General features: G+C 44.5%; 1 protein-coding gene across 1 annotated transcript; it reads right to left on the bottom strand.

Annotated features, from left to right (window-relative positions):
- Positions 1-1,593: 1,593 nt before the first annotated feature.
- Positions 1,594-21,864, bottom strand: LOC143764341 (uncharacterized). The gene is made up of 4 exons (XM_077249814.1): positions 21,717-21,864; positions 5,804-5,835; positions 4,566-4,603; positions 1,594-4,272 (listed from the first exon to the last, which is right to left on the bottom strand). Exons 1-4 carry the CDS (start codon positions 21,767-21,769, stop codon positions 3,934-3,936), a joined length of 462 nt encoding a protein of 153 aa, XP_077105929.1. The 5' UTR covers positions 21,770-21,864; the 3' UTR covers positions 1,594-3,933.
- Between the last annotated feature and the right edge of the window lie 5,046 nt (positions 21,865-26,910).

Genomic DNA, 26,910 nt, shown 5'->3' with positions numbered 1-26,910 from the left:
GCAGCCAAGAGGCCCATGATCACTCTGGATGAACTGCAGAGATCTACAGCTGAGGTGGGACAGTCTGTCCATAGGACAACAATCAGTCGTACACTGCACAAATCTGGCCTTTATGGAAGAGTGGCAAGAAGAATGCCATTTCTCAAAGATATCCATAAAAAGTGTCATTTAAAGTTTGCAACAAGCCACCTGGGAGACACACCAAACATGTGGAAGAAGGTGCTCTGGTCAGATGAAACCAAAATCGAACTTTTTAGCAACAATGCCAAACGATATGTTTGGCGTAAAGGCAACACTGCTCATCACCCTGAACACACCCATCCCCACTGTCAAACATGGTGGTGGCAGCATCATGGTTTGGGCCTGCTTTTCTTCAGCAGGGACAGGGAAGATGGTTAAAATTGATTGGAAGATGGATGAAGCCAAATACACGACCATTCTTGAAGAAAACCTGTTGGAGTCTGCAAGAGACCTAAGACTGGGACAGAGATTTGTCTTCCAACAAGACAATGATCCCAAACATAAAGCAAAATCTACAATGGAATGGTTCACAAATAAACGTATCCAGGTGTTAGAATGGCCAAGTCAGAGTCCAGACCTCAATCCAATCGAGAATCTGTGGAAAGCTGAAAACTGCTGTTCACAAACAATCTCCATCAAACCTCACTGAGCTCGGGCTGTTTGCCAAGGAAGAATGGGCAAGAATTTCAGTCTCTCGATGTACAGAACTGATAGAGACATACCCCAAGCGACTTGCAGCTGTAATCACAGCAAAAGGTGGCGCAAAAAGCATTAAGTTACAGGGGCCGAATAATATTGCACGCCCCACTTTTCAGTTTTTGAATTTCCACAAAAATGTAAAATAGCCAATAAATTTCGTTCAACTTCACAATTGTGTTCCACTTGTTGTTGATTCTTCACCAAAAATTTACATTTGGTATCTTTATGTTTGAAGCATGATATGTGGGAAAAGGTTGAAAAGTCCCAGGGGGCTGAATACTTTCGCAAGGCACTGTAGTACCGTGGTCACACCGTCAAAACAAAAAAAGAAAAGAGACCGAACAAAGTTATCTAAAAAAAAGCAAAAAAAAAAAAGCCACAAATTAAGCAGAGGATAAACAGCAATGATGATTAGAACCAGGTACAAGGACCATGGTGAATCAGGTCACAGCAGTGGCCACTGGGGGGCGCTCCTCAGACTTCCCACCCGGCGTCTTTTTCTATTAGTGCATACGGAGAAACCAGTCAGTTAATCATGCCGGGCAGGGCGGGGAGAAGCTATAGGGCAACACCCTGAGTGAAATGATTATTTCTCGTCACTTTTTGATACAATACAGACATGTTATGAAATAAATCTGCAATCACAAAGGAGAAATTAGGAACAAGATATTTAATAAACACATACAGACAAATCTCTACAGTCCTGCTCCCTTTCCTGAGCGCTCTCGTCTCGGGTTGTATCATTAGCTTGTAAGCCGGTTCTGTAGATTATGCTTCATAAGGCATTTACACTGTCTGGGATCAGCCATATTCCGCTGCCAGATTACAGGACTTTACTCTTAGATTAAGTGCCGTCTATATTGAGATTAATAATGAAGGAAACAAACTTTATTAAAAAAAAAGTAAAAGAATCACAAAAATAACATCATAACTTTATAGATACAAACTGGAGGGATAATACACTGCATTGATGCGCACATTGATTTAGTGCATTACAGATCAAAAACTGATAATACAAAGTGCAGAATTAGGCCACATTCACACCTTGATCCAACCGTGGGGTCTCCGGACCTCAGATAACTGCATCATACGCGGTCGGCAGGTTCTTCCAATCCATGAACATAGTGTGACACTGGCCTTATCCATAGGAAGCCCAGTAAGATTTAAAAGAAGGCATTTTTTTAAGCTAAAATTATTTTTGCATTATGGATTTCATTAAAAAAAAAAAGTGAGCTATTAATGATTCTACAGCCTCTATGTATCAGCAGTCTGCAGAATGTACCATGTTCCTTGATACATAGAGCTTGTAGAATGCAATCTGCCGAAATGTTTTTAATGAAACAATTCTAAAATAAAATAATGTCTTTATTTAGCTTCTATAGCCTCAATGTATCACAGTACATAGTCTGCAGAATGTACCATTTAGTGTGATACACAGAGGCAGTAGAAGAGAAAATGTTCACATTTTTAATTAAACCCGATTCTAAAATAGAATATTATGACTATTTAGATTATACAGCCTCAATGTATTATAGTACATGGCAAACAGCAGACTGAACTACGGTAAATACTATGATACACAGTAGCTGTAGAAGCCGAAATGCCAACATTTTTAATGAAACCGTATTCTAAAATAGAATATAGCCACTATTTAGATTCTACAGCCTCAATGTATCACAGTACATAGCACACAGCAGAATGTACCATTTACTGTGATACACAGAGGCTGTAGAATATAAAATTTCCATATTTTTAATGAAAGCTTATTCTAAAATAGATTATTGTCACTATTTAGCAACTACAGCCTCAATTTATCACAGTACATAGACGTCTGCACAATGTACCATTTACTGTGATACACAGAGGTAGAAGAAGAGAAAATGTCCACATTTTTAATGAAACCAGATTCTAAAATAGATTATTTAAATTCTACAGCCTCAATGTATCACAGTACATCGCAAACAGCAGGATGTACAACAATGCATAGAGGCTGCAGAAGACGAAATGTAAACACTTTTTATGAAAACCTATTTCACAACGGTCACAGAGTATTGTCACTATATCCAGGGGCTGTTTTTAGGTACTGCCCCCTTGCATTACAATTTTAGACACTTTATTCTTCTATTTATAATGACTTTACAACTCTCCTGACATCTCTCATTCAGAAAAACCTTGTATTCCCCCATGAAATAATAATTCTAATTGTTCTCAATGGGGAAAACCTAAACTTTTCTATTTTTCATACATTTTCCCAGCGCAAAAACATCATGCACCCAAACGGGACGTCTGACCTGGGGCTTATTGTAGATGAAAGGGCTCCATGACAGATGAGCGACCTCAAATCGAATTTACTATGAATTCCCCCCCCCAAAAAAAAAAAATAATTCAGATTTGGCAGAATCCACATTTTTTTTTCATTTCGGAATTCGATTAAGTATAAATTCCAGCAAATTTCTAGCCGCCAGCCTGCAGTCATGAGGGGCATGACGACCATGACGTACGTCGCACCCCATGTGGGTCCCAGCGGACAATGGAAGGGTCGGAAGTTGGGAAGAAGGTAATAGGACATCGGGGCGGTACTTAAAGGGGTTGTCTACCTTTTCGGACTTTTTTTTTTTTTTTACCTTAGTATGCATTTGGGGCTAAAAAAAAACAAAAATTGCAGTTGGGCGTCATTAAAAAGTTTGCACCGTTTTCCTTTTTAAGCTTCTGTGTTGCATCATATGTCGGCTGCAGAATGAGTTATCTGAGCGCCTGTCAGTGAGCCGGCAATGGTGGTATGTCGGAACGTTTGTAACTTTTATCGGTCTTGTTTTCTGAGATCTTCTCAACTGATTTATGACCACAGTTTGTAAAAGCAAAACGGTGCAAAAGTTTTAAGGAAAGCCAACTGCAAAACTAATTTTTAGTCCCAAATACATACATTTACGTTAAAAAAAAAAAAAATGTCGCCAAAGGTGGACAATCCCTTTAAATGTGCCACATTTTTCACATCGCTCTTGCCAAGTATGGCGGCTACAAAAAGCCCAGCATGTCCCCAGCAGATAACGCCAGCAGTCTCGGTGAATTTGGCGGGGTACCTTCTATGTTTCGAGTTTTTGCTGTAAATATCGGCACGTCTGTGAGCGTCCAAGTGTGCACTGAACCCGACAGAACCGTGCCCGTCCTCCAGCTCCGCCGCCGGCTCCGGTCCAGCAGTTCTGGGCAGGCTCGCTACACCAAGGTGCCATTGACAGAGTTGTATTTCCGATACGGTGGCGCCTGCCCAGCATAGCCGCCATCATGGGCAGGCTTACGCGGGGGGGTGACGGCACGTTTCCTGGCGGTCTCCTGTGGGATAAAGTTTATGGTAGCGTATTCGGTCACTCCAGGGTCTTGCCGGACGGCGGCTTTCTTCTGGGATCGGCTGTGCATTGGCCGCCGCACCACCTCGATTTCTGCGTACTGCACGCTGTCATCCGCCGGGAGATTTCGTTTCCGAGTCTTGTCCACAACGGAGTAGACCGGCACATCCGCTACCGTGTCGTACATTGGGGCTGCCAGAGGGGCGCTCTAAGAGACGAGAACATTAGATACGGGCATTACTGCAGGCACCCCGGCATTACTGACAACCCCCGGAACTTCTGACGACCCCTGGCACTACTGACGGCCCCCGGCACTACTGACGACCTCCGGCACTACTGACGACCGCCGGCATTACAGACGGCCCCCGGCATTACAGACGGCCCCCGGAATTACCGACGACCCCCAACATTACTGATGACCCCTGGCACTTCTGACGACCCCCGGCACCCCGACATGACTGACGACCCCCGACGTTTATATGGTTCGGTACCTTCACTTACATTTACTCGTCTGACTTTCGATTTCTTGCTCTTTAATTCTGAAAAAAAAATAAACATTTTTTTGACTGCACATTTTACTGGTATTTTAACACCAAGAGATTTTGTTCAGGTTGTTGAAGGGATTTTCCTATATTTTACTTCACTGTATATAGAGGTGTTATCAGTCATTGTACAAGAGGAGGAGGTGAGCTGTGACATCACCTATTGTGAATGGTGGATCCTGTGTTATCTACTGTATATAGAGGTGTTATCGGTCATTGTGCAGGAGGAGGAGGTGAGCTGTGATATCCCCTATTGTGAATGGTGGATCCTGTGTTATCTACTGTATATAGAGGTGTTATCAGTCATTGTACAAGAGGAGGAGGTGAGCTGTAACATCACCTATTGTGAATGGTGGATCCTGTGCTATGTACTGTATATAGAGGTGTTATCAGTCATTGTACAGGAGGAGGAGGTGAGCTGTGACATCACCTATTGTGAATGGTGGATCCTGTGTTATCTACTGTATATAGTGGCGTTATCGGTAATTGTACAGGAGGAGGAGGTGAGCTGTGACATCACCTATTGTGAATGGTGGATCCTGTGTTATCTACTATATATATAGAGGTGTTATCAGTCATTGTATAGGAGGAGGAGGTGAGCTGTGACATCCCCTACTGTGAATGGTGGATCCTGTGTTATCTACTGTATATAGTGGTGTTATCAGTCATTGTACAGGAGGAGGAGGTGAGCTGTGACATCACCTATTGTGAATGGTGGATCCTGTGTTATCTACTGTATATAGAGGTGTTATCAGTCATTGTACAGGAGGAGGTGAGCTGTGACATCACCTATTGTGAATAGTGGATCCTATATCTCCTGTATATAGAGGTGTTTTCAGCTTAGAAGCCTTATGTAAACAGGCTGGGAGTGCACTGGGGGTGTGTCAATAAGTTTCTGCCAACTGCAGTGAAACGCCCCCAGCGCACTTCATTCCGGATTTGCATACGGTTTCTATTCTGGATTACTCATGACTGGCACATCGGATCTCTACTAAAATGGTGCAGATGCGATTCATTAGAGGGAACCGCTCTGTGCACAATATGTAGCAAGACCAGAACAACGCTCCCAGGAGAAACTCATGGCCACCGGCCAAAAAGGAAGCTGTGCTCTGATTGGCTGTCGTGGAAAACTAGTCTGTATGTGTATATGGTGGACCGGTATATGGGCGCATCTATACGCCGCGTTATTCACCTTACCTTTCTTCTTGGTCTCCTTTTTAAACAGTTTTCTGTAAAGAAATTAAAAACAATTAAAACCTCTGCTGTGTGATTCATTCGCCTTCATTTGCCATTTAATACCTTGTAAATAGCGCCGACATATTGCGGATCCGTATAAATCTCTCAATCATCATATTCGCCCTTTCTCTTGTGGGTATTTGTAGGGGTTTGGTTAAAAGGTCTGTAGCAGTGATGTGCTGCGGACAATCACTGCTCATATGAGCCTAGTGAGTGACTGCAGCGGTCACATGTTGCAGACAGGACATCACTGCTGCAAACAAAAACTGTCAGTGAGCATCAGAGGTGGAGATCGAGCAGTAACATTACAACCCATGACTCTTTTTTTTTTTTAGTTGGATAAACAGTTTTAATACAACATAAAACTACACTGTAACCAGAGGCAAAACTGATGATCACAGCCTTACTGTGGATGTAACATCGCCACGCTCCAGGTATACATATATACCAGTCATGGTGCAGATGTATGGAGGTGGCTAGGAAACAGAGATGCATGCAAGGAATGCATGGCAACCAATGGCTAGCTGAAGCCCCCCTCCCTTGTGAAATCCAGTCACATGCTGAGACATATAGAAAATGTCTATATAAATAAGGATAAATTGCAGGTAAAATTAAAATATAATTTTTTTACATATTTTTATTCTTCCCATTCATTCTATATTAGAAATACTTGGCCTGAAAGGGTTTAAAAATATCTTAGATTTTTTTTAATTATTATTTAATTTTGGAGAGAAATAAAGTTCAAACTAAGGCTAAAGTAATAGTAAGTGCAGGAATGAAGAGTGCCCCGGTGCCCTCTACTGGCCACACTGCGAATTGGAGGTGTCAAGGATTATGTAACCAAAATAAACAAGATAAAGACAGAAATAAATAATAAATGTGTCAGAAATATGTTTATTGTTTAATGGAATCCTGTCCCTGCTATAACAATTCACTCTAGACTGAATTTACTGATCTAAGGGAATGTATAACCATTACGGGCTCATCCTCATTTATTCACGATTTTAAGTTTAAAATTTTTTAAAAAGGTGTGTGTATATACATATTAGTAAAAAGTATATATAAAAAGAAAAGAAACAAAAAAAAAAAAAAAAAAAGAAATCCCACTGTCTGTTCTCTCCGGTACAGATTAAGCTCTGAGGTCCTGGCGTTCCTCCTGGTCACTGGTCACAAGCAGGTGATCGCTGCAGCATCAGCGGCCATGATAGTAGTATCCCGCCCATGACGGCTGCTGCAGCGATCACATGCTGACCAATTGTAAATAGCGCCTAGGGGACCGCTGGAGAGCGCCAGTGCTGGATCTTGGGGAAGAGAAGAGGCAGGCTGTCCAAATATCGGGTGGGCACGTAAGACCCCAGCTCTTTGCAACCATTGTCCGCTCTAATGGATGATCTATAGTGCGGTTTAACCCCTCGGCTCCGCACACACAAGTAGCACTGGTTTGGGGATTTCTGGAAATCTCGGACCGGCACCAATGCTTTTCGGGTAGCACAGGTACTCCCAGGTACTTTTAGCTGTAATATAACACCAGCTGCTTTTGCATTTATTGTATTTCGGGTTATATAAAGAATGAGGAAGTAAGCGGAGGATTCAATGACAAGTAACAGAAGAGGATTAAGAAACGAGCGACAGTGAAACCAGTCTGACGTACGGCCTGAAAAGAAAAAATAAATAATGTTTTTGATGTCACATGTTCCTCCACCGGTTCCAGCACATACACTGCATCGCCCTTTTTTCTATCTATAATATTATTGTTTGTTTTGTGCTTTTAGCAGATCTTCTGCAGGCAGGATCACTTTTTCTTCCCTGAGCCACAGTGATCTCTATCTGCACCTCATCCCTCGGCCGCTCTTCTATGTCGGGCTCCATGACAGATGCTACGAGAGTGATATATGTGAATTACTGGGGCAATTCATGAATTGCTATATGCAAGAAAAAGTCACAAAATAGAACGTACTCCACATTTGTGCCATGATTGGCAGCTTCTTCCTGCTTCACGCCTTTCTGGACAACTTTTTAAAAAGTGGATAAGAAGTAGCCTATCATTCACACCTGACAGTGGCCCGTCATCTGAGCAAGACATATTACTCTATGGTGGTCCCAGCCTAACCTAATAATAAAGTAAAATGGGGTTTTTCTACTTAAAAAAAATAACCCCCAATGATTCCAATAATATAAAATAACAAGGACAGATCCACACCACTGCTCTTTTCTCAGTGTTTGGCTGCAACGATGACGTCACGTCAACGCTGCAGACAATCAGGGAGCTCAGCGGCTTCTGCCATCCACATTGTCAGAGCCGCTGAGCTCAGTGATTGGCTGCAGCCAAAACAGACGGTAGCAGGCACTGGAATATGGGAAGGAGGGAGGGTACTGTTTACATTACAGAAAATTTTTGGGGGTCCACTCTTCTAAAACTACAAACCCTCCTTTAAGCCAACTCTGTCAGCGACACAGACAGGGGCGCGCGTTAGGACTTTGGCATGCAATCTCTTCTTCTTTTATTTAGATGACGTTTCCGCAAAACATCACTAATATCCTGACATGAAGAGAGGCTTTTAATTATGCTGAGAGAATGGCTCATATGTTAAGCCCGGCTCGGCCCTCACAAAGGGCTGCATTGAGCAGAGCCACTCCTGCTGTCACACATCCAGGAACGGCGTACCCTCATGGCTCAGTGAGGAAGCAGACTGCACAGTTTCGACCGAAAGAAACCAAACAACTTCACTTACATTCCCTGACTGACAGCCACCCCCGGAGAGCCGGAAATATCAGTTCTGAAAAAAATTCACCCCCAACATGGCAAATGCACCATGCATGGCACGCTGTGTGCAGGACGCTGCAGGGAGGACGGTGAAGTCCATGGATCGGTCGGGTCTGTGACATTGTACTCAGTGCATCTCTTTAAGGACAAATCATGGTATCTCAACCAGTAAGATGGTGTCTAAGACAGTGTGGCAATGCCAAAAACCATCCGAGAGAGGATATGGCATGACGGCCGATCCTCGCATTGCCGGAGTTGCTGCAGGTGGCTGGATTTAGGTAGGTAAAATCTAGCTGGTAACGTACCTGGTTGACCAGTCACCTTTAGCCCGGCAATATATACCGTAATTATAGTTGCCGTGACTATAATTGTATATAAGGACCCCTAAAAGCATGCACGCTCAATTTGACAAGGCATGCATGTGTCATTTCAATAGGATGAGAAGAATAAAAACCGATGACAGACACTTTTCAAAAGTGGGCATGTCCGATTCAACATGCCCGATCCTAGTCTCCACAACATCGGACAGTCAGTGGCTGCTCCCATCATAGGAGAAGAACATATTAAGTGTAAGGTCACCGTCTCGCCTGCCCTGTCCCCTACGCCCCTCAAGGTGTAACACACGTCGTACTAATATCCGACTAATACGACGGTAAAGTTTCTACAAGGTGTAACTAAAAACACAACTAAAAAGGAGCAGGTATTCTACAAGCCCTAAAGAAAAATGTGAAGCACGAACAAGGACAGGTACAGCCGGTACGGAGCAGATGGGTGTGCGGCATACCACGGCTAGGGGCTCGTGAGATAATGGGGTATGGACAGGTAACACAATAGGCAGCACCAACTACTGTATAACTTAATGATAGTTCTGCAGCTAAAGCCATTGCAAACACACCCTAACCAACACACCAAAACGGTCACTGCCTCCTCCATGATCTGCACACTCCTCTCCTGCTGCTGTGAAAAAGTAACACCACTCAGCTTCACCATCTCGTTCACTGACATTGTACTGTACTTGTGCGCCCCTTTAAGAAGGACTTGGGCACATTGGGGCATTTTTATGGTAGTTGTCGAACGTTGGGGTTTTTTTTAATGAGGGTCTAAGTCAGGACTTATGAGTGAGGCGGTGATACACAAAGGGGTCAAAGAGAGAAAAAGACACAAACATTGGAGACAAATGGAGGGCAGATTCTTCACCGGGGGCCACCGCTCCAAACGCTCAGTTATGTTGGCGCTCGTCACACCCTGAACTTGTCACCCAGATTCAAAGAGAAAAGCATGACCATCTCTCTGCAGCCGCGGCCAACTCACACGGCCGCGCTTCCAAAATGGCACCTGCAGCCCGGGCAACCGGCCTGGCAGCCGAACAATAAGGTCTCATCTCCCAGGAAAAAGGGCGCTAATCCCAGTGTCGGGGGAGAAGCATTCTCAGCACCAGAATCCAACATTTTGTGAAGTTAGGTTTTTTTTTTGAGGTTTTTAAGCAATAACGAGACAAAAAAAAAAGACAATTCTGAGGTAAAAACTATAGGTATGGAGATGCTCCGATCTTAGGCTGGCCTAAATATGGACCCCACTGTCTGGACCAAGCTCCACAGCCACATACAGGAGACCATTCAAGATATCGCGGTCTGAACATAGACCATAAAAGAGGATTGTGTGAAAGTGCTTTTCTTTTTAATAATCTTACACGTAATTTTGGGGCACATTTATTAAAACGGTCTAGCGCCATAGTTGGCTTTGTTGCCCATAGCAACGCAGCACAAGGCTGACTGGTTCAGTTTAGGGGGACTCTTAGACAGTAAGGACATCGTGGTCTGTGCTCAGACCGTTATATATGGATGTGTGAAACCGACCTTTAATCATTTTAATTTCTATACAATTTGGGGGCAGATTTATCAAAACGGTGAATGTGTCTTTGTTGCCCTTAGTAACCAATCACGACGCTGCTTTCATTTTTCCACAGCAGCCTGAGAAATGAAAGCTGCGCTGTGATTGGAGGAAGATTCAGAGTACGCAAGACTTAATAAATATGCCCTAAAAAAAAAAAAAAGCCACGTTTTGCTGTGAAGCTTTTTATTTTAATTTTTTTTAGAAAGTCATTTACTTTCTGTGGGAGATCTTAAAAAAAAGATCTGCATAAACTGGTGCCGCTTTTCCTCTGGCTCTCGTCAGACTTGAGGCAAAAATGTTCCACGGCTAATCTAAGCTTGGGCCTTATTCACAAGCTGCATGTGGGGTTCCAGAAAATGGAGCAAGATCTTATCGTAAGCAGTTTATATGAAAGATTCTGGACCGATGTTTGTATATGAGGTGCGAACTGTGGGAAAAAAAATAATCTGCAGGGGAAACCACACACATGACCTTCAGAGTGGAATTAAAGGGCATGTGCACACGAAAGTTCTGAAACTGTCCTATTATTAAAGTGGTGCCACTTGGCAGGGCTGTGGAACTGGAGTCGGAGTCCATTTTGGTGGAGTTGGTGCCATGGAAATTGAGGAGTCGGAGGTTTGGCTTCGGAGACTATTTTGGTGGAGTCGGAGTCATGGAAATTGAGGAGTCGGAGGTTTGGCTTCGGAGACTATTTTGGTGGAGTCGGAGTCATGGAAATTGAGGAGTCGGAGGTTTGGCTTCGGAGACTATTTTGGTGGAGTCGGAGTCATGGAAATTGAGGAGTCGGAGGTTTGGCTTCGGAGACTATTTTGGTGGAGTCGGAGTCATGGAAATTGAGGAGTCGGAGGTTTGGCTTCGGAGACTATTTTGGTGGAGTCGGAGTCATGGAAATTGAGGAGTCGGAGGTTTGGCTTCGGAGACTATTTTGGTGGAGTCGGAGTCATGGAAATTGAGGAGTCGGAGGTTTGGCTTCGGAGCCCATTTTGGTGGAGTCGGAGTCATGGAAATTGAGGAGTCGGAGGTTTGGTGTTGTGAAATTGGATTTTGGGCTCCCCCGGTGGCCACTGGTGGAATTGAACTGGTGTGCATCATCCTCTCTGTTCACCTGTTTCCATCAGGATGTGGGAGTCGCTATTTAGCCTTGCTCCTCTGTCACTTTCATGCCGGTCAACATTGTAATCAGAAGCCTTTCTGTGCATGTTCCTGCTGCTAGACAACTCCCAGCTAAGTTGGACTTTAGTCCTTGTTTGTTTTTGCATTTAGTTCCAGTTCACAGCTGTAGTTTCGTTTCTGTGTCTGGAAAGCTCTTGTGATCTGAAATTGCCACTCTGATGTTATGAGTTAATACTAGAGTCTTAAAGTAATTTCAGGATGGTATTTTGATAGGGTTTTCAGCTGACCATGAAAGTGCCCTTTCTGTCTTCCTGCTATCTAGTAAGCGGACCTCAATTTTGCTAAACCTATTTTCATACTTCGTTTGTCATTTCATCTAAAATCACCGCCAATATTTGTGGGGGCCTCTATCTGCCTTTCGGGGAAATTTCTCTAGAGGTGAGCCAGGACTATATTTTCCTCTGCCAGGATTAGTTAGTCCTCTGGCCGGCGCTGGGCGTCTAGGGATAATACGCAGGCTACGCTACCCGGCTACTGTTAGTTGTGCGACAGGTTTAGTTCATGGTCAGTTTAGTTTCCATCCTTCCAAGAGCTAGTTCTGATGTTTGCTGGGCTATGTTCTCTTGCCATTGAGAACCATAACAGTTTGACCGGCCCCAAAAAGGGTTAAATTAATTGACAGAGAAAGGAGAGAAAAGAGAAGTCTGCTGAAGATTTTTTTTTTTTTTTTTTTTTTTTTCCTTCAGTTCTGAGTGTGCTTGTAATTGAATCTCTTGCAAGTCTGCCTATATTGCAGCCTTTCTCTCTCTCTCTCCTTCTAATCCTGGAATGGCTCTGTGTTCACCTGTTTAAAATGGATATTCAGAGTTTAGCTGCAGGTTTGAATAATCTCACCACGAAAGTTCAAAATTTACAAGATTTTGTTGTTCATGTTCCTATATCTGAACCTAGAATTCCTTTGCCTGAATTTTTCTCGGGGAATAGATCTTGCTTTCAAAATTTCAAAAATAATTGCAAGTTGTTTTTGTCCCTGAAATCTCGCTCTGCTGGAGATCCTGCTCAGCAGGTCAGGATTGTGATTTCCTTGCTCCGGGGCGACCCTCAGGATTGGGCTTTTGCATTGGCTCCAGGGGATCCTGCGTTGCTCAATGTGGATGCGTTTTTTCTGGCCTTGGGGTTGCTTTATGAGGAACCTCAGTTAGAACTTCAGGCGGAAAAGGCCTTGATGTCCCTATCTCAGGGGCAAGACGAAGCTGAAATATACTGCCAGAAATTCCGTAAATGGGCTGTGCTTACTCAGTGGAATGAGTGCGCCCTGGCGGCGAATTTCAGAGAGGGTCTCTCTGATGCCATTAAGGATGTTATGGTGGGGTTCCCTGTGCCTGCGGGTCTGAATGAGTCCATGACAATGGCTATCCAGATCGATAGGCGTCTGCGGGAGCGCAAACCTGTGCACCATTTGGCGGTGTCTACTGAGAAGACGCCAGAGAATATGCAATGTGATAGAATTCTGTCCAGAAGTGAACGGCAGAATTTTAGACGAAAAAATGGGTTGTGCTTCTATTGCGGTGATTCAACTCATGTTATATCAGCATGCTCTAAGCGTACTAAGAAGCTTGATAAGTCTGTTTCAATTGGCACTTTACAGTCTAAGTTTATTCTGTGACCCTGATTTGTTCTTTATCATCTATTACCGCGGATGCCTATGTCGACTCTGGCGCCGCTTTGAGTCTTATGGATTGGTCCTTTGCCAAACGCTGTGGGTATGATTTGGAGCCTCTTGAAACTCCTATACCCCTGAAGGGGATTGACTCCACCCCATTGGCTAGCAATAAACCACAATACTGGACACAAGTAACTATGCGGATTAATCCGGATCACCAGGAGATTATTCGCTTTCTTGTGCTGTATAACCTACATGATGTGTTGGTGCTTGGATTGCCATGGCTGCAATCTCATAACCCAGTCCTTGACTGGAAAGCTATGTCTGTGTTAAGCTGGGGATGTAAGGGGACGCATGGGGACGTACCTGTGGTTTCCATTTCATCATCTATTCCCTCTGAGATTCCTGAATTCTTGACTGAATATCGTGACGTTTTTGAAGAACCTAAGCTTGGTTCATTACCTCCGCACCGGGAGTGCGATTGTGCCATAGATTTGATTCCGGGTAGTAAATACCCTAAGGGTCGTTTATTTAATCTGTCTGTGCCTGAACATGCTGCTATGCGAGAATATATAAAGGAGTCCTTGGAAAAGGGACATATTCGTCCTTCGTCATCTCCCTTAGGAGCCGGTTTTTTCTTTGTGGCTAAGAAAGATGGCTCGTTGAGGCCGTGCATTGATTATCGGCTTTTGAATAAAATCACGGTTAAATATCAATATCCGTTGCCACTGCTGACTGATTTGTTTGCTCGCATAAAGGGGGCCAAGTGGTTCTCTAAGATAGATCTCCGTGGGGCGTATAATTTGGTGCGAATTAAGCAGGGGGATGAGTGGAAAACCGCATTTAATACGCCCGAGGGCCACTTTGAGTATTTGGTGATGCCTTTTGGTCTTTCAAATGCCCCTTCAGTCTTTCAGTCCTTTATGCATGACATTTTCCGTGATTATTTGGATAAATTTATGATTGTGTATCTGGATGATATTTTGATTTTTTCGGATGACTGGGACTCTCATGTCCAGCAGGTCAGGAGGGTTTTTCAGGTTTTGCGGTCTAATTCCTTGTGTGTGAAGGGTTCTAAGTGCGTTTTTGGGGTTCAGAAGATTTCCTTTTTGGGATATATTTTTTCCCCCTCTTCCATCGAGATGGATCCTGTCAAGGTTCAGGCTATTTGTGATTGGACGCAACCCTCTTCTCTTAAGAGTCTTCAGAAATTTTTGGGCTTTGCTAACTTTTATCGTCGATTTATTGCTGGTTTTTCTGATGTTGTTAAACCATTGACTGATTTGACTAAAAAGGGTGCTGATGTTGCTGATTGGTCCCCTGCTGCTGTGGAGGCCTTTCGGGAGCTTAAGCGCCGCTTTTCTTCCGCCCCTGTGTTGCGTCAGCCTGATGTTGCTCTTCCTTTTCAGGTTGAGGTCGACGCTTCTGAAATCGGAGCTGGGGCGGTTTTGTCGCAGAGAAGTTCCGATTGCTCCGTGATGAGACCTTGTGCTTTTTTCTCGCGTAAATTTTCGCCCGCCGAGCGGAATTATGATGTTGGGAATCGGGAGCTTTTGGCCATGAAGTGGGCTTTTGAGGAGTGGCGCCATTGGCTTGAGGGGGCTAGACATCAGGTGGTGGTATTGACTGACCACAAAAATCTAATTTATCTTGAGTCCGCCAGACGCCTGAATCCTAGACAGGCGCGCTGGTCGTTGTTTTTCTCTCGGTTTGATTTTGTGGTGTCCTACCTGCCGGGTTCTAAGAATGTTAAGGCGGATGCCCTTTCTAGGAGTTTTGAGCCTGACTCCCCTGGTAATTCTGAACCTACAGGTATCCTTAAGGATGGAGTGATATTGTCTGCCGTTTCTCCAGACCTGCGGCGGGCCTTGCAGGAGTTTCAGGCGGATAGACCTGATCGTTGCCCACCTGGTAGACTGTTTGTTCCTGATGATTGGACCAGTAAAGTCATTTCTGAGGTTCATTCTTCTGCGTTGGCAGGTCATCCTGGAATCTTTGGTACCAGGGATTTGGTGGCAAGGTCCTTCTGGTGGCCTTCCCTGTCTCGAGATGTGCGAGGCTTTGTGCAGTCTTGTGACGTTTGTGCTCGGGCCAAGCCTTGTTGTTCTCGGGCTAGTGGATTGTTGTTGCCCTTGCCTATCCCGAAGAGGCCCTGGATGCATATCTCGATGGATTTTATTTCGGATCTTCCTGTTTCTCAGAAGATGTCTGTCATCTGGGTGGTGTGTGATCGTTTCTCTAAGATGGTCCATTTGGTTCCCCTGCCTAAGTTGCCTTCTTCTTCCGAGTTGGTTCCTCTGTTTTTTCAAAATGTGGTCCGTTTGCATGGTATTCCGGAGAATATCGTTTCTGACAGAGGTATCCAATTCGTGTCTAGATTTTGGCGAGCATTCTGTGCTAGGATGGGCATAGATTTGTCTTTCTCGTCTGCTTTCCATCCTCAGACTAATGGCCAGACCGAGCGGACGAATCAGACCTTGGAGACATATTTGAGGTGTTTTGTGTCTGCAGATCAGGATGATTGGGTTGCTTTTTTGCCTTTAGCGGAGTTTGCCCTCAATAATCGGGCCAGCTCTGCCACCTTGGTGTCTCCCTTTTTCTGTAATTCGGGGTTTCATCCTCGATTTTCTTCTGGTCAGGTGGAATCTTCGGATTGTCCTGGAGTGGATGCTGTGGTGGAGAGGTTGCATCAGATTTGGGGGCAGGTAGTGGACAATTTGAAGTTGTCCCAGGAGAAGACTCAGTTTTTTGCCAACCGCCGGCGTCGGGTTGGTCCTCGGCTTTGTGTTGGGGACTTGGTGTGGTTGTCTTCTCGTTTTGTCCCTATGAGGGTTTCTTCTCCCAAGTTTAAGCCTCGGTTCATCGGCCCGTACAAGATATTGGAGATTCTTAACCCTGTGTCCTTCCGTTTGGACCTCCCTGCATCTTTTTCTATTCATAATGTTTTTCATCGGTCATTATTGCGCAGGTATGAGGTACCGGTTGTGCCTTCCGTTGAGCCTCCTGCTCCGGTGTTGGTTGAGGGCGAGTTGGAGTACGTTGTGGAAAAAATCTTGGACTCCCGTGTTTCCAGACGGAAACTCCAGTATCTGGTCAAATGGAAGGGATACGGTCAGGAGGATAATTCTTGGGTGACTGCCTCTGATGTTCATGCCTCCGATTTGGTCCGTGCCTTTCATAGGGCTCATCCTGATCGCCCTGGTGGTTCTGGTGAGGGTTCGGTGCCCCCTCCTTGAGGGGGGGGTACTGTTGTGAAATTGGATTTTGGGCTCCCCCGGTGGCCACTGGTGGAATTGAACTGGTGTGCATCATCCTCTCTGTTCACCTGTTTCCATCAGGATGTGGGAGTCGCTATTTAGCCTTGCTCCTCTGTCACTTTCATGCCGGTCAACATTGTAATCAGAAGCCTTTCTGTGCATGTTCCTGCTGCTAGACAACTCCCAGCTAAGTTGGACTTTAGTCCTTGTTTGTTTTTGCATTTAGTTCCAGTTCACAGCTGTAGTTTCGTTTCTGTGTCTGGAAAGCTCTTGTGATCTGAAATTGCCACTCTGATGTTATGAGTTAATACTAGAGTCTTAAAGTAATTTCAGGATGGTATTTTGATAGGGTTTTCAGCTGACCATGAAAGTGCCCTTTCTGTCTTCCTGCTATCTAGTAAGCGGACCTCAATTTTGCTAAACCTATTTTCATACTTCGTTTGTCATTTCATCTAAAATCACCGCCAATATTTGTGGGGGCCTCTGTCTGCCTTTCGGGGAAATTTCTCTAGAGGTGAGCCAGGACTATATTTTCCTCTGCCAGGATTAGTTAGTCCTCTGGCCGGCGCTGGGCGTCTAGGGATAATACGCAGGCTACGCTACCCGGCTACTGTTAGTTGTGCGACAGGTTTAGTTCATGGTCAGTTTAGTTTCCATCCTTCCAAGAGCTAGTTCTGATGTTTGCTGGGCTATGTTCTCTTGCCATTGAGAACCATAACAGTTTGGCTTCGGAGACCATTTTTGGTGGAGTCGGAGTCATGGAAATTAAGGAGTCGGAGGTTTGGCTTCGGAGAACATTTTGGTGGAGTCGGAGTCATGGAAATTGAGGAGTCGGAGGTTTGGCTTCGGAGCCCATTTTGGTGGAGTCGGAGTCATGGAAATTGAGGAGTCGGAGGTTTGGCTTCAGAGACCATTTTTGGTGGAGTCGGAGTCATGGAAATTGAGGAGTCGGAGGTTTGGCTTCGGAGAACATTTTGGTGGAGTCGGAGTCATGGAAATTGAGGAGTCGGAGGTTTGGCTTCGGAGACCATTTTGGTGGAGTCGGAGTCATGGAAATTGAGGAGTCGGAGGTTTGGCTTTGGAGACCATTTTGGTGGAGTCAGAGTCATGGAAATTGAGGAGTCGGAGGTTTGGCTTCGGAGCCCATTTTGGTGGAGTTGGAGTCATGGAAATTGAGGAGTCGGAGGTTTGACTTACCGACTCCAGAGCCCTGCCGTTTGGAGTATATAACTACGAAACGAGAATTTGCTGAGATTTTGATATGGAGAACAGCAGCAGCATGCTTCATAGTAGAAATGTACCCTTCAAATGGGATGGCCATTATTATTTTTACTTTAAAAAAACGTGGGGGTCTAAGAAACAAGGAATATTACATATATATATATATTATATACAAACACACACACACACACACACACACACACACACATTAAAATACTGGACCTTCGCCATTTTTCTGCTCTTGTGCATGTGTTCCCCGCTAATCTATTTGGTACCTCATCCAGTGGGGAACATCACATTAGAAGCCACTGATTGGCTGCAGCGGTGACGTTTCATCCAAGCCGGAAGAGACAGTCTCCAAGGTTTGACTTCCGGACCAGACGGACTGGAGCCAATCATTCGCATTGATTGCAGCGATCGCGGAAAAATAATCGTAAAGACCTACGGGTGACATCCACAGCAGCATAAAGGGGCACCAGGCGTCCCTTGGGAATGGGTTTTCTTTTTTAATATTTTGCGGTAACAACCCCATTGATGATAAAGGTAGCACAAGGCACACCCGGTCAAATCTCAATATAACACCCCAAGATGAAAGAGAGTAGTTGACCTGGAGACCTGGAGTCGTCTGATCAATATTTAACAATAAGGAAAAGGAAGGAAAAGGGAGAAAAGTCATAACCGGAACGGAATTCTAGAGTGATCAACCAGTCACGTTGCACAATGGTGTAACGGAGACAGAATATACACGATTGTCCTTCTACCCCATCAGATCTCATCAGACCAGTCTAACCGGGAGTGAAAGTGATCGGCCTCTTCACATCGATCAGCTTCTGCATCTATATGGAACACATTTTTATGACGTTTGACAAATGGGTCAATCCTGCATTCAGATTAGGGCAGCAGAAAAGTAGGGCACTTCCTTCTGCATGTATTAGTTATTGATGAATGAATGGCTGAAACTTGGGTAAAGTTCCCCGGGATCAGAAGATATTAGAAGCTTTGAGATTTAGAGGCTGTAGACATGGGGCAGCGTTACAGCGCTGGGTCCTGGATGCCACCATGAACGACAACTGCATGATTCTCCCAGTGTTTGCAGGAACTATCCTCGAGGGGCTCTGCTTTTCTCTCCAGCTCATGGAGTGTTGCTTTCTACTCTCGTTAAACTGTGTATGGAAAATTATCTTCAAGGCAATGTTGTCGAATAAGAAGGAACCGACTTGAGCAAATTCGCTCATCTATACTCCTATACGCCTAGGCGTCCAATGGGCTGAGCTACTGGCACCTAGGAGTCTGGTAGGCTGAGCTACTGGCGCCTAGGAGTCGGGTGGGCTGAGCTACTGGCGCCTAGGAGTCCGGTGGGCTGAGCTACTGGCGCCTAGGAGTCCGGTGGGCTGAGCTACTGGCGCCTAGGAGTCCGGTGGGCTGAGCTACTGGCGCCTAGGAGTCCGGTGGGCTGAGCTACTGGCGCCTAGGAGTCCGGTGGGCTGAGCTACTGGCGCCTAGGAGTCCGGTAGGCTGAGCTACTGGCGCCTAGGAGTCCGGTAGGCTGAGCTACTGGTGCCTAGGAGTCTGGTGGGCTGAGCTACTGGCGCCTAGGAGTCCGGTGGGCTGAGCTAATGAGTGATTTACAAGTGTAAACTAATAAATGACAAGTTCTACCAAATCGTTTCCTACAAAACCATCCCCTGCTGCTCGTGGATCAGATGCCTGTGTGAGGTACCACGTTCCCTTTAATTTGAGCAGCCCACGTTGCACCGGCTGACTTTTTTTCTATTTTGCACAGGTCGAGCTACGTGAAAGTCTGATAAGACACCAAAACCACCCAAACACGTGTAACCAATAATAAAGCATCGGCGGTGTCTGCAAATCGTCTTCACGCCGTTACTGGAAACCATTTGGATTCATTACAAGGAGAGAACGGGAGACAATCAGGAAGTCGAAAAATACAACCGCAGACACACACAAGATTTTACTTTTTTTTTTCCATACGTGAAAATGTTTTTCTTTTGTTTTTTTTTACTATAGGCATTAATAATAAGAAAGTCTCTGCTAAAGGAAACACAAATGACAGCGAAAACTGAGCAGCAAGTAAAAGTGTTCATCCCACAGCGAGGAAACCTCCCGAAAAATCAACAAGCAGGCGTCACTGTAACCGTGCCCGCCAAACCACGGGAGGCCGCACAAGACATTCTCCGCACTCTACACTTGTTCTTTTGAGAACAGAACACTTTTTATGGAGCTTTTTTCATTTTAGTTTTTCAGCCAAATGCTGCGAGGAGTTTATGGTGTAAAACGCACCACACACGATGGGTGAAAGCTTGGGGCATTTGGGGGTCAGAAGTTGTCCCCATCCGGATGACCAATGGAATTAGGATGGGCTCCACGTGGTGGAAGTGCAGCTGCTAAAGAGACGCTTAGGAGCAAGCAGCCATTTTTTATGCAGCACAATTTTGAGTGGTTTTTTTTGCATTTTTAATGCAGTTTTTTTATTCAGTTTTTATTCCTTTTTTCATTCTATTTTATTTATTATTATTTATTTTATTCCTTTTGTCTTTGATGACTTCGGCGTTATTCAAATAGAGATTTTAGACACCAGCATCTAAAAAATTTTTCTAATATATATATATATATATATATATATATATATATATATATATATATATATATATATATATATATATATATATATCTGCTCTTTGGCACGACGGGTGACGCTGCATTTTTAGTGATTTTTTTTTTCTATAGTTCTTGATACTTTTTTTTTTTTCCTTTACACATCTTTATGGCGTCTTCTTTATGCCGAGTGGAAATGGATCTTAAACTTACAAGTGTGTGAGGAGGAATCGGAGAGTTTCAGCTCAGTTTCCCTCCAAAAGTTCCTCAAAAAATGTCGGCTGTGCGCCCCGAGAACCCGGCGAGTATTCACAGGAACAATCAGAGGAGGAGGAGAACACAGAGCCGTCCCCGCTGCTGGATTATCACCCTCCTGGTTCTGGCTACAAATACTGAGGGTATGAACACGGCCTTGGATTTGGATGCAGTTTTATGACACATTTTAGCATTGTGGGTTGTTGGTTTTTTTTACACTTTTTGAGTAGTTTTTTTTTTTATGCAGTTCTTAGTTTGGCTTCAACGTGATTTTAGCATCGCATTTTTTAAGAAAAACGTTTTTGATGCTTTTTTTTTATTATTGTGGCTATTTATGGTTTTTGTGCTTTATCCTGTATTTTTAGTGTGATTTTTTTTTCACCTTTTTACCACGGTTTTTAGTGCTGGGTTTCAATGAGTTTTTTTGCCATTTTAGCGCTTTCTGATGCGTTTTTTATTGTGGCTTTCTATGATTTTCACATATTTTTAGCTCCGTTTGCAAAGCAAAATCTTCACCGACAATTAAAGCATTAAAAAAACGATGGTGAGGAAAAACTACAGAGAAAAGCAACGGAAGAGAATGCACCGAAGAACCGACTTAGGCTATGTGCACACGTGGATTTGGCTGCGGAGCCGCAGCAGTTTTCCATGAGTTTACAGTACCATGTAAACCTATGGAAAACCAAATCCGCTGTGCGGAAAATACCGTGCGGAAACGCAGCATTGTTTATTCCGCACCATGTCAATTCTTTGTGCGGATTCCGCTGCGGGTTTACACCTGCTCCTCAATAGGAATCCGCAGGTGGAAGCTGCACAAAAACCGCAGGTAAAATGCAGGGCGTTTTACCTGCAGGTTTTTCAAAAATGGTGCAAAAAAATCCGCAACGTGGGCACATAGCCATAAAATAAAAAACCGCATTTAAAACCGCGGGTGGGGTGCGGTATTTACGCGCTCTCTGTGCAGAAGGTGTCGCTATACCGCAGCCGGGCACTAGAGGGCGGCCCCGGCCCCAGGACACAACTTTCTCCCAGTGGAGCAGAACAGGTGCAGAGGTCACACGGAGCCACAGCTCCTCCGCGTCCGGTGCTACTTACTGCGGCCACACGAGCTTCCCCCCGCCGCCGCCGGTGCTGCCGCTGTTCCCCATCTCGTCCCGGACTCCTCCATGGAGCGCGGCGGCTTCCTGGTCTGTGCGCAGCGCCCAGCACGGAACCAGTGGGCGGAGCCTGGCAGGTGGATGGAGGCGGGGATAGGCAAATACCCCACTCAGTGACCGAGAGGAGGGCGGAGCCTTGGCGAGTGGCGGTGGGCGGGGATACGCAAAAATGTCTAGACTTAGAACTTAGAGAAAGGTCAGGGCGGGGCTATGCAAATGCTACGTCAAACAGCAATCTGATCGCGATTAGGGCGGGGCCAAAGTCTTCTATGCAAATAGCACATTCATTTTTAACCCCTTAAGGAGATCATTTTTAAAACTTCTTTCTTCAATGTTCTCTTATAGTGGAGAAGGCAGATTTTTATTTTTTTCTATTTTTTTTATGTACATTTATTGAGTTGAATTTTTTTTTTGTAATTAATATAAACTATTAATTTATGTTTTATTAATATTTACATTCATTTTAATTTTATTTAAAAAAAAGATTTGAATTTGATTCTGATTTACTCTTTCTGGTGAACATTGAGCTTCTTAATATTTTTTATTATTAATCATTAATATTAGTTTTATTTTAATATTTCATTAATTTTTTTCATTACTTTTTTATTATTATATTTCTTTTAATTAGCCTTTTTTTTTTTGGCCCCATTCTGGGGAACATTGAGCTTGTTAATATTAAGTTTTATTATAACTATTAATATTTGATTTAACATTTTATTTTCGTTAATTTCATTTGAATATTTCATTAATTATTTTTACTACATTTTTATTAATATTAAGCATTCATTTAAATTGTATTATTCATTATATTTCTTTGAATTGACTTTTTTTTATGGCCCCATTCTGGGGGACATTGAGCTTATTAATTAGTTTTATTATAATTATTCATATTAATTAGTAACACTTGATTTTAGTAATATTTGTATGAATATTAATTAATGTTATTTTAATAATATTATTTTTATTTAGTTTTAATATTGTATTCATTTTATTATTCATTATATTTATTTCAATTGCATTTTTTTAGGGGGAAGGGGGAAGCATTGAGCTTATTAATTAGTTTTTATTAACTTGTGAACCAAGTGTATATATTTTTAGCTAGGTTTTTTTTTATTTAGTTATTTATTTAGTCCATAGTGAAAGCAGTAAAGTGAAAATCAACTAAAAAGAATTCACAAAAATATTTCAAAAATTGGATAAAGTGCCCAATAATAATAATGTGCACTGTAACAACCGGGCCCCTCAGGGGTGCTGGGTAATGTGGGGGGTCGGTCCTATGGGGGGCACATGTGGCCCTGGGCAGCTGCCTGATCTAATAGGGGCGTTAGTAATAGGCTGTGATCCGGATACCAGTGAACCGCACGCCATGGTGTGAATGGCGCCCTATGGAAGCCTGCGTGCATCGACTACTACGCGACCACGCGCAATGTGGGGGGGATGGCATATGGCTGTTTTATCAGTATTTCGCACTGTGCTGCCTCTGCATTTATCATGGGGCTGCTGCATCCTGGAAACAGACCTGAGGCAAAGCGGATAAATCTGCCGCATTATGTTATGTGTTTACCCAAAAACCGCACAGAGCAATAAATGCCTAATAATGGACGCCAATAAAACACTACTCAGCAATTCATGAGAAGCGATAAGGACACTTGGAGAATAAGCGCGGAGTGTTAGGCATTTATGAGTCCATATAATCAGTGAGCCACCTTGCTGACTGTTTCCTTCCACAGCTCCATGGTCTTCTAGGCTTGCATTTGGGGATATAACAGGATGCTGGTGACCTCTAGTGGCAACAAATCAGCACAACAAGTCTGCAAAAACCGCCTCCTATGTTTCGTCCTTGGTGCGGTTATTACACACTGATTTCTGAGCTGAAATCTGCCGCAGTTCTCACTTATTCATACATTTTTTTTATAAGGAAACACTCCAAAAAAAAAAGCAACAGCACAACTCCAGGCCAGGGTGTTTATCTGAATATTGACACTCCCCATTGAAATGAATGGGTAAAATCTGAAACAAAAATGTGCACTACGGTACCAACAATTGTCATGCCGCAGATCTTTTAAAAAAGGTGACAAAATCCTGTTTCCATGCAGATTCTGTGCGCGCACAAAACAGCGCATTATGTTGCTAAGATTACAGTAACACTCATCCACGTCGCTGGTATTGTCAAATGCAACGGATTTTATGTGCAGAAAATCCGCATGTAAAAACTACAGCATATACACACCATGTGAACACAGCCTAGAAAATCTACCATGTGAACACAGCCTAGAAAATCTACCATGTGAACACAGCCTAAAATATCTGTACCATGTGAACAGTCTAAAAAATCTGTACCATGTGAACACAGCCTAAAAAATCTGTACCATGTGAACACAGCCTAAAAAATCTGTACCATGTGAACACAGCCTAAAAAATCTGTACCATGTGAACACAGCCTAAAAAATCTGTACCATGTGAACACAGCCTAAAAAATCTGTACCATGTGAACACAGCCCTAAAAAATCTGTACCATGTGAACAGAGCCTAAAAAATCTGTACCATGTGAACACAGCCCTAAAAAATCTGCGTCGCCGATCAATTTACATGCAGAAGATGACCACAACGTGTGAATAAAATGTATTGAAATCTCATCTACTTTGCACTATTCTCATGTGGATAAACATTTTTTGGGGGGACTTTTGATAATTTTTTTTTAATTATCATTAATGACCTGGCCTTATTAAGACACAGCTCCCGATACTGTGGATGGTACTGCAAGCTGTCATACAACTGGATACGAGGGATCTGCAGTACCAGTAACGGCTAGTACACAGTGTAGGGACCGTTGCCCCTTCTAGAGCATTGTGGCCCCTATAATCTGCTGATCTATGGGGGTGCCCAGTTCATACCTCCCAACCGTCCCGATTTCAGCGGGACAGTCCCGCTTTGGCACCGGGGTCCCGCTGTCCCGCTTCGGGCATTTAAAATCCCGAATTTGCGGCCGCCGGTGAAGCCCCGCCCACTTCCGGGACGTAGAGAGAGCCTGTTTTTTTTTTTTTTTATATAAAAGCTGCCTCCTGACCGCCCGCGCAACACCCCCCCCCCTCCCGCCCCCTGTGCGGCGCTGCCACGCTGAAGGAGAGAGCCTGCAGCAATCAAGAAGAAAGGTCAGCGATTCACTACCTCTGGCTGTGTGTGCACGGAGCTCCGGCTTCTGCTCTTAGCTGCTATCCCGGCAGAGAAGGAGAGACGGGGGAGGTGCCGGGATAGTGCAGAGCTGTGAGCAGGAGACTGAAGACTTCAGCAGAGAGCTGCACATGGACATCAGCCGCCCCTGCATCACAGAGGAGATTGTGTGTGTGTGATGTGTGTGATGGCTGCGTGTGTGTGTGTGTGATGGCTGGGTGTGTGTGTGTGATGGCTGTGTGTGTGTGATGGCTGCGTGTGTGTGTGTGTGATGGCTGCGTGTGTGTGATGGCTGCGTGTGTGTGTGTGATGGCTGTGTGTGTGTGATGGCTGCGTGTGTGTGTGTGTGATGGCTGCGTGTGTGTGTGTGTGATGGCTGCGTGTGTGTGTGTGTGATGGCTGCGTGTGTGTGTGTGATGGCTGCGTGTGTGTGTGTGATGGCTGCGTGTGTGTGTGTGATGGCTGCGTGTGTGTGTGATGGCTGCATGTGTGATGGCTGCGCGTGTGTGTGTGTGTGTGATGGCTGCGTGTGTGTGTGTGATGGCTGTGTGTGTGATGGCTGCGTGTGTGTGTGATGGCTGCGTGTGTGTGTGTGATGGCTGCGTGTGTGTGATGGCTGCGTGTGTGTGATGGCTGCGTGTGTGTGATGGCTGCGTGTGTGTGATGGCTGCGTGTGTGTGTGATGGCTGCGTGTGTGTGATGGCTGCGTGTGTGTGATGGCTGCGTGTGTGTGATGGCTGCGTGTGTGTGATGGCTGTGTGTGTGTGATGGCTGTGTGTGTGTGATGGCTGTGTGTGTGTGATGGCTGTGTGTGTGTGATGGCTGTGTGTGTGTGTGATGGCTGCGTGTGTGTGATGGCTGCGTGTGTGTGTGATGGCTGCGTGTGTGTGTGTGTGTGATGGCTGCGTGTGTGATGTCTGCGTGTGTGTGTGATGGCTGCATGTGTGTGATGGCTGCGTGTGTGTGTGTGTGTGATGGCTGCGTGTGTGTGTGTGATGGCTGCGTGTGTGTGTGTGTGATGGCTGCGTGTGTGTGTGTGTGATGGCTGCGTGTGTGTGTGATGGCTGCGTGTGTGATGCATTTGTGTCAAAGCTGCATGTGTTTGTGAGCTGCGTGCGTGTGAGCTGCGTGCCTGTGTGTGAGCTGCGTGCCTGTATGTCATTATACAGTATGGAGCATCATGTGTGGTCATTATACAATATGGAGCATCATGTGCGGTCATTATACAGTATGGAGCATCATGTGCGGTCATTATACAGTATGGAGCATTATGTGTGGCCATTATACAGTATGGAGCATCATGTGCGGTCATTATACAGTATGGAGCATCATGTGCGGTCATTATACAATATGGAGCATCATGTGCGGTCATTGTACAGTATGGAGCATCATGTGCGGTCATTATACAGTATGGAGCATCATGTGCGGTCATTATACAGTATGGAGCATCATGTGTGGCCATTATACAGTATGGAGCATCATGTGCGGCCATTATACAGTATGGAGCATCATGTGTGGCCATTATACAGTATGGAGCATCATGTGCGGCCATTATACAGTATGGAGCATCATGTGCGGTCATTATACAGTCTGGAGCATCATGTGCGGTCATTATACAGTCTGGAGCATCATGTGCGGTCATTATACAGTCTGGAGCATCATGTGCGGTCATTATACAGTCTGGAGCATCATGTGCGGTCATTATACAGTATGGAGCATCATGTGGGGTCATTATACAGTATGGAGCATCATGTGCGGTCATTATACAGTATGGAGCATCATGTGCGGTCATACAGTATGGAGCATCATGTGTGTTCATTATACAGTATGGAGCATCATGTGTGGCCATTATACAGTATGGAGCGTCATGTGTGTTCATTATACAGTATGGAGCATCATGTGTGGCCATTATACAGTATGGGGCACTGTGTGGCCATATTTTTTTGTTTATAATTATTGTA

This window comes from Ranitomeya variabilis, chromosome 4 (assembly GCF_051348905.1).
Source record: "Ranitomeya variabilis isolate aRanVar5 chromosome 4, aRanVar5.hap1, whole genome shotgun sequence".
NCBI classification, from domain to species: Eukaryota; Metazoa; Chordata; class Amphibia; order Anura; family Dendrobatidae; genus Ranitomeya; species Ranitomeya variabilis.
The sequence above is the reverse complement of the archived record's forward strand: the minus strand, read 5'-3'. Positions and strand labels throughout refer to the sequence as shown.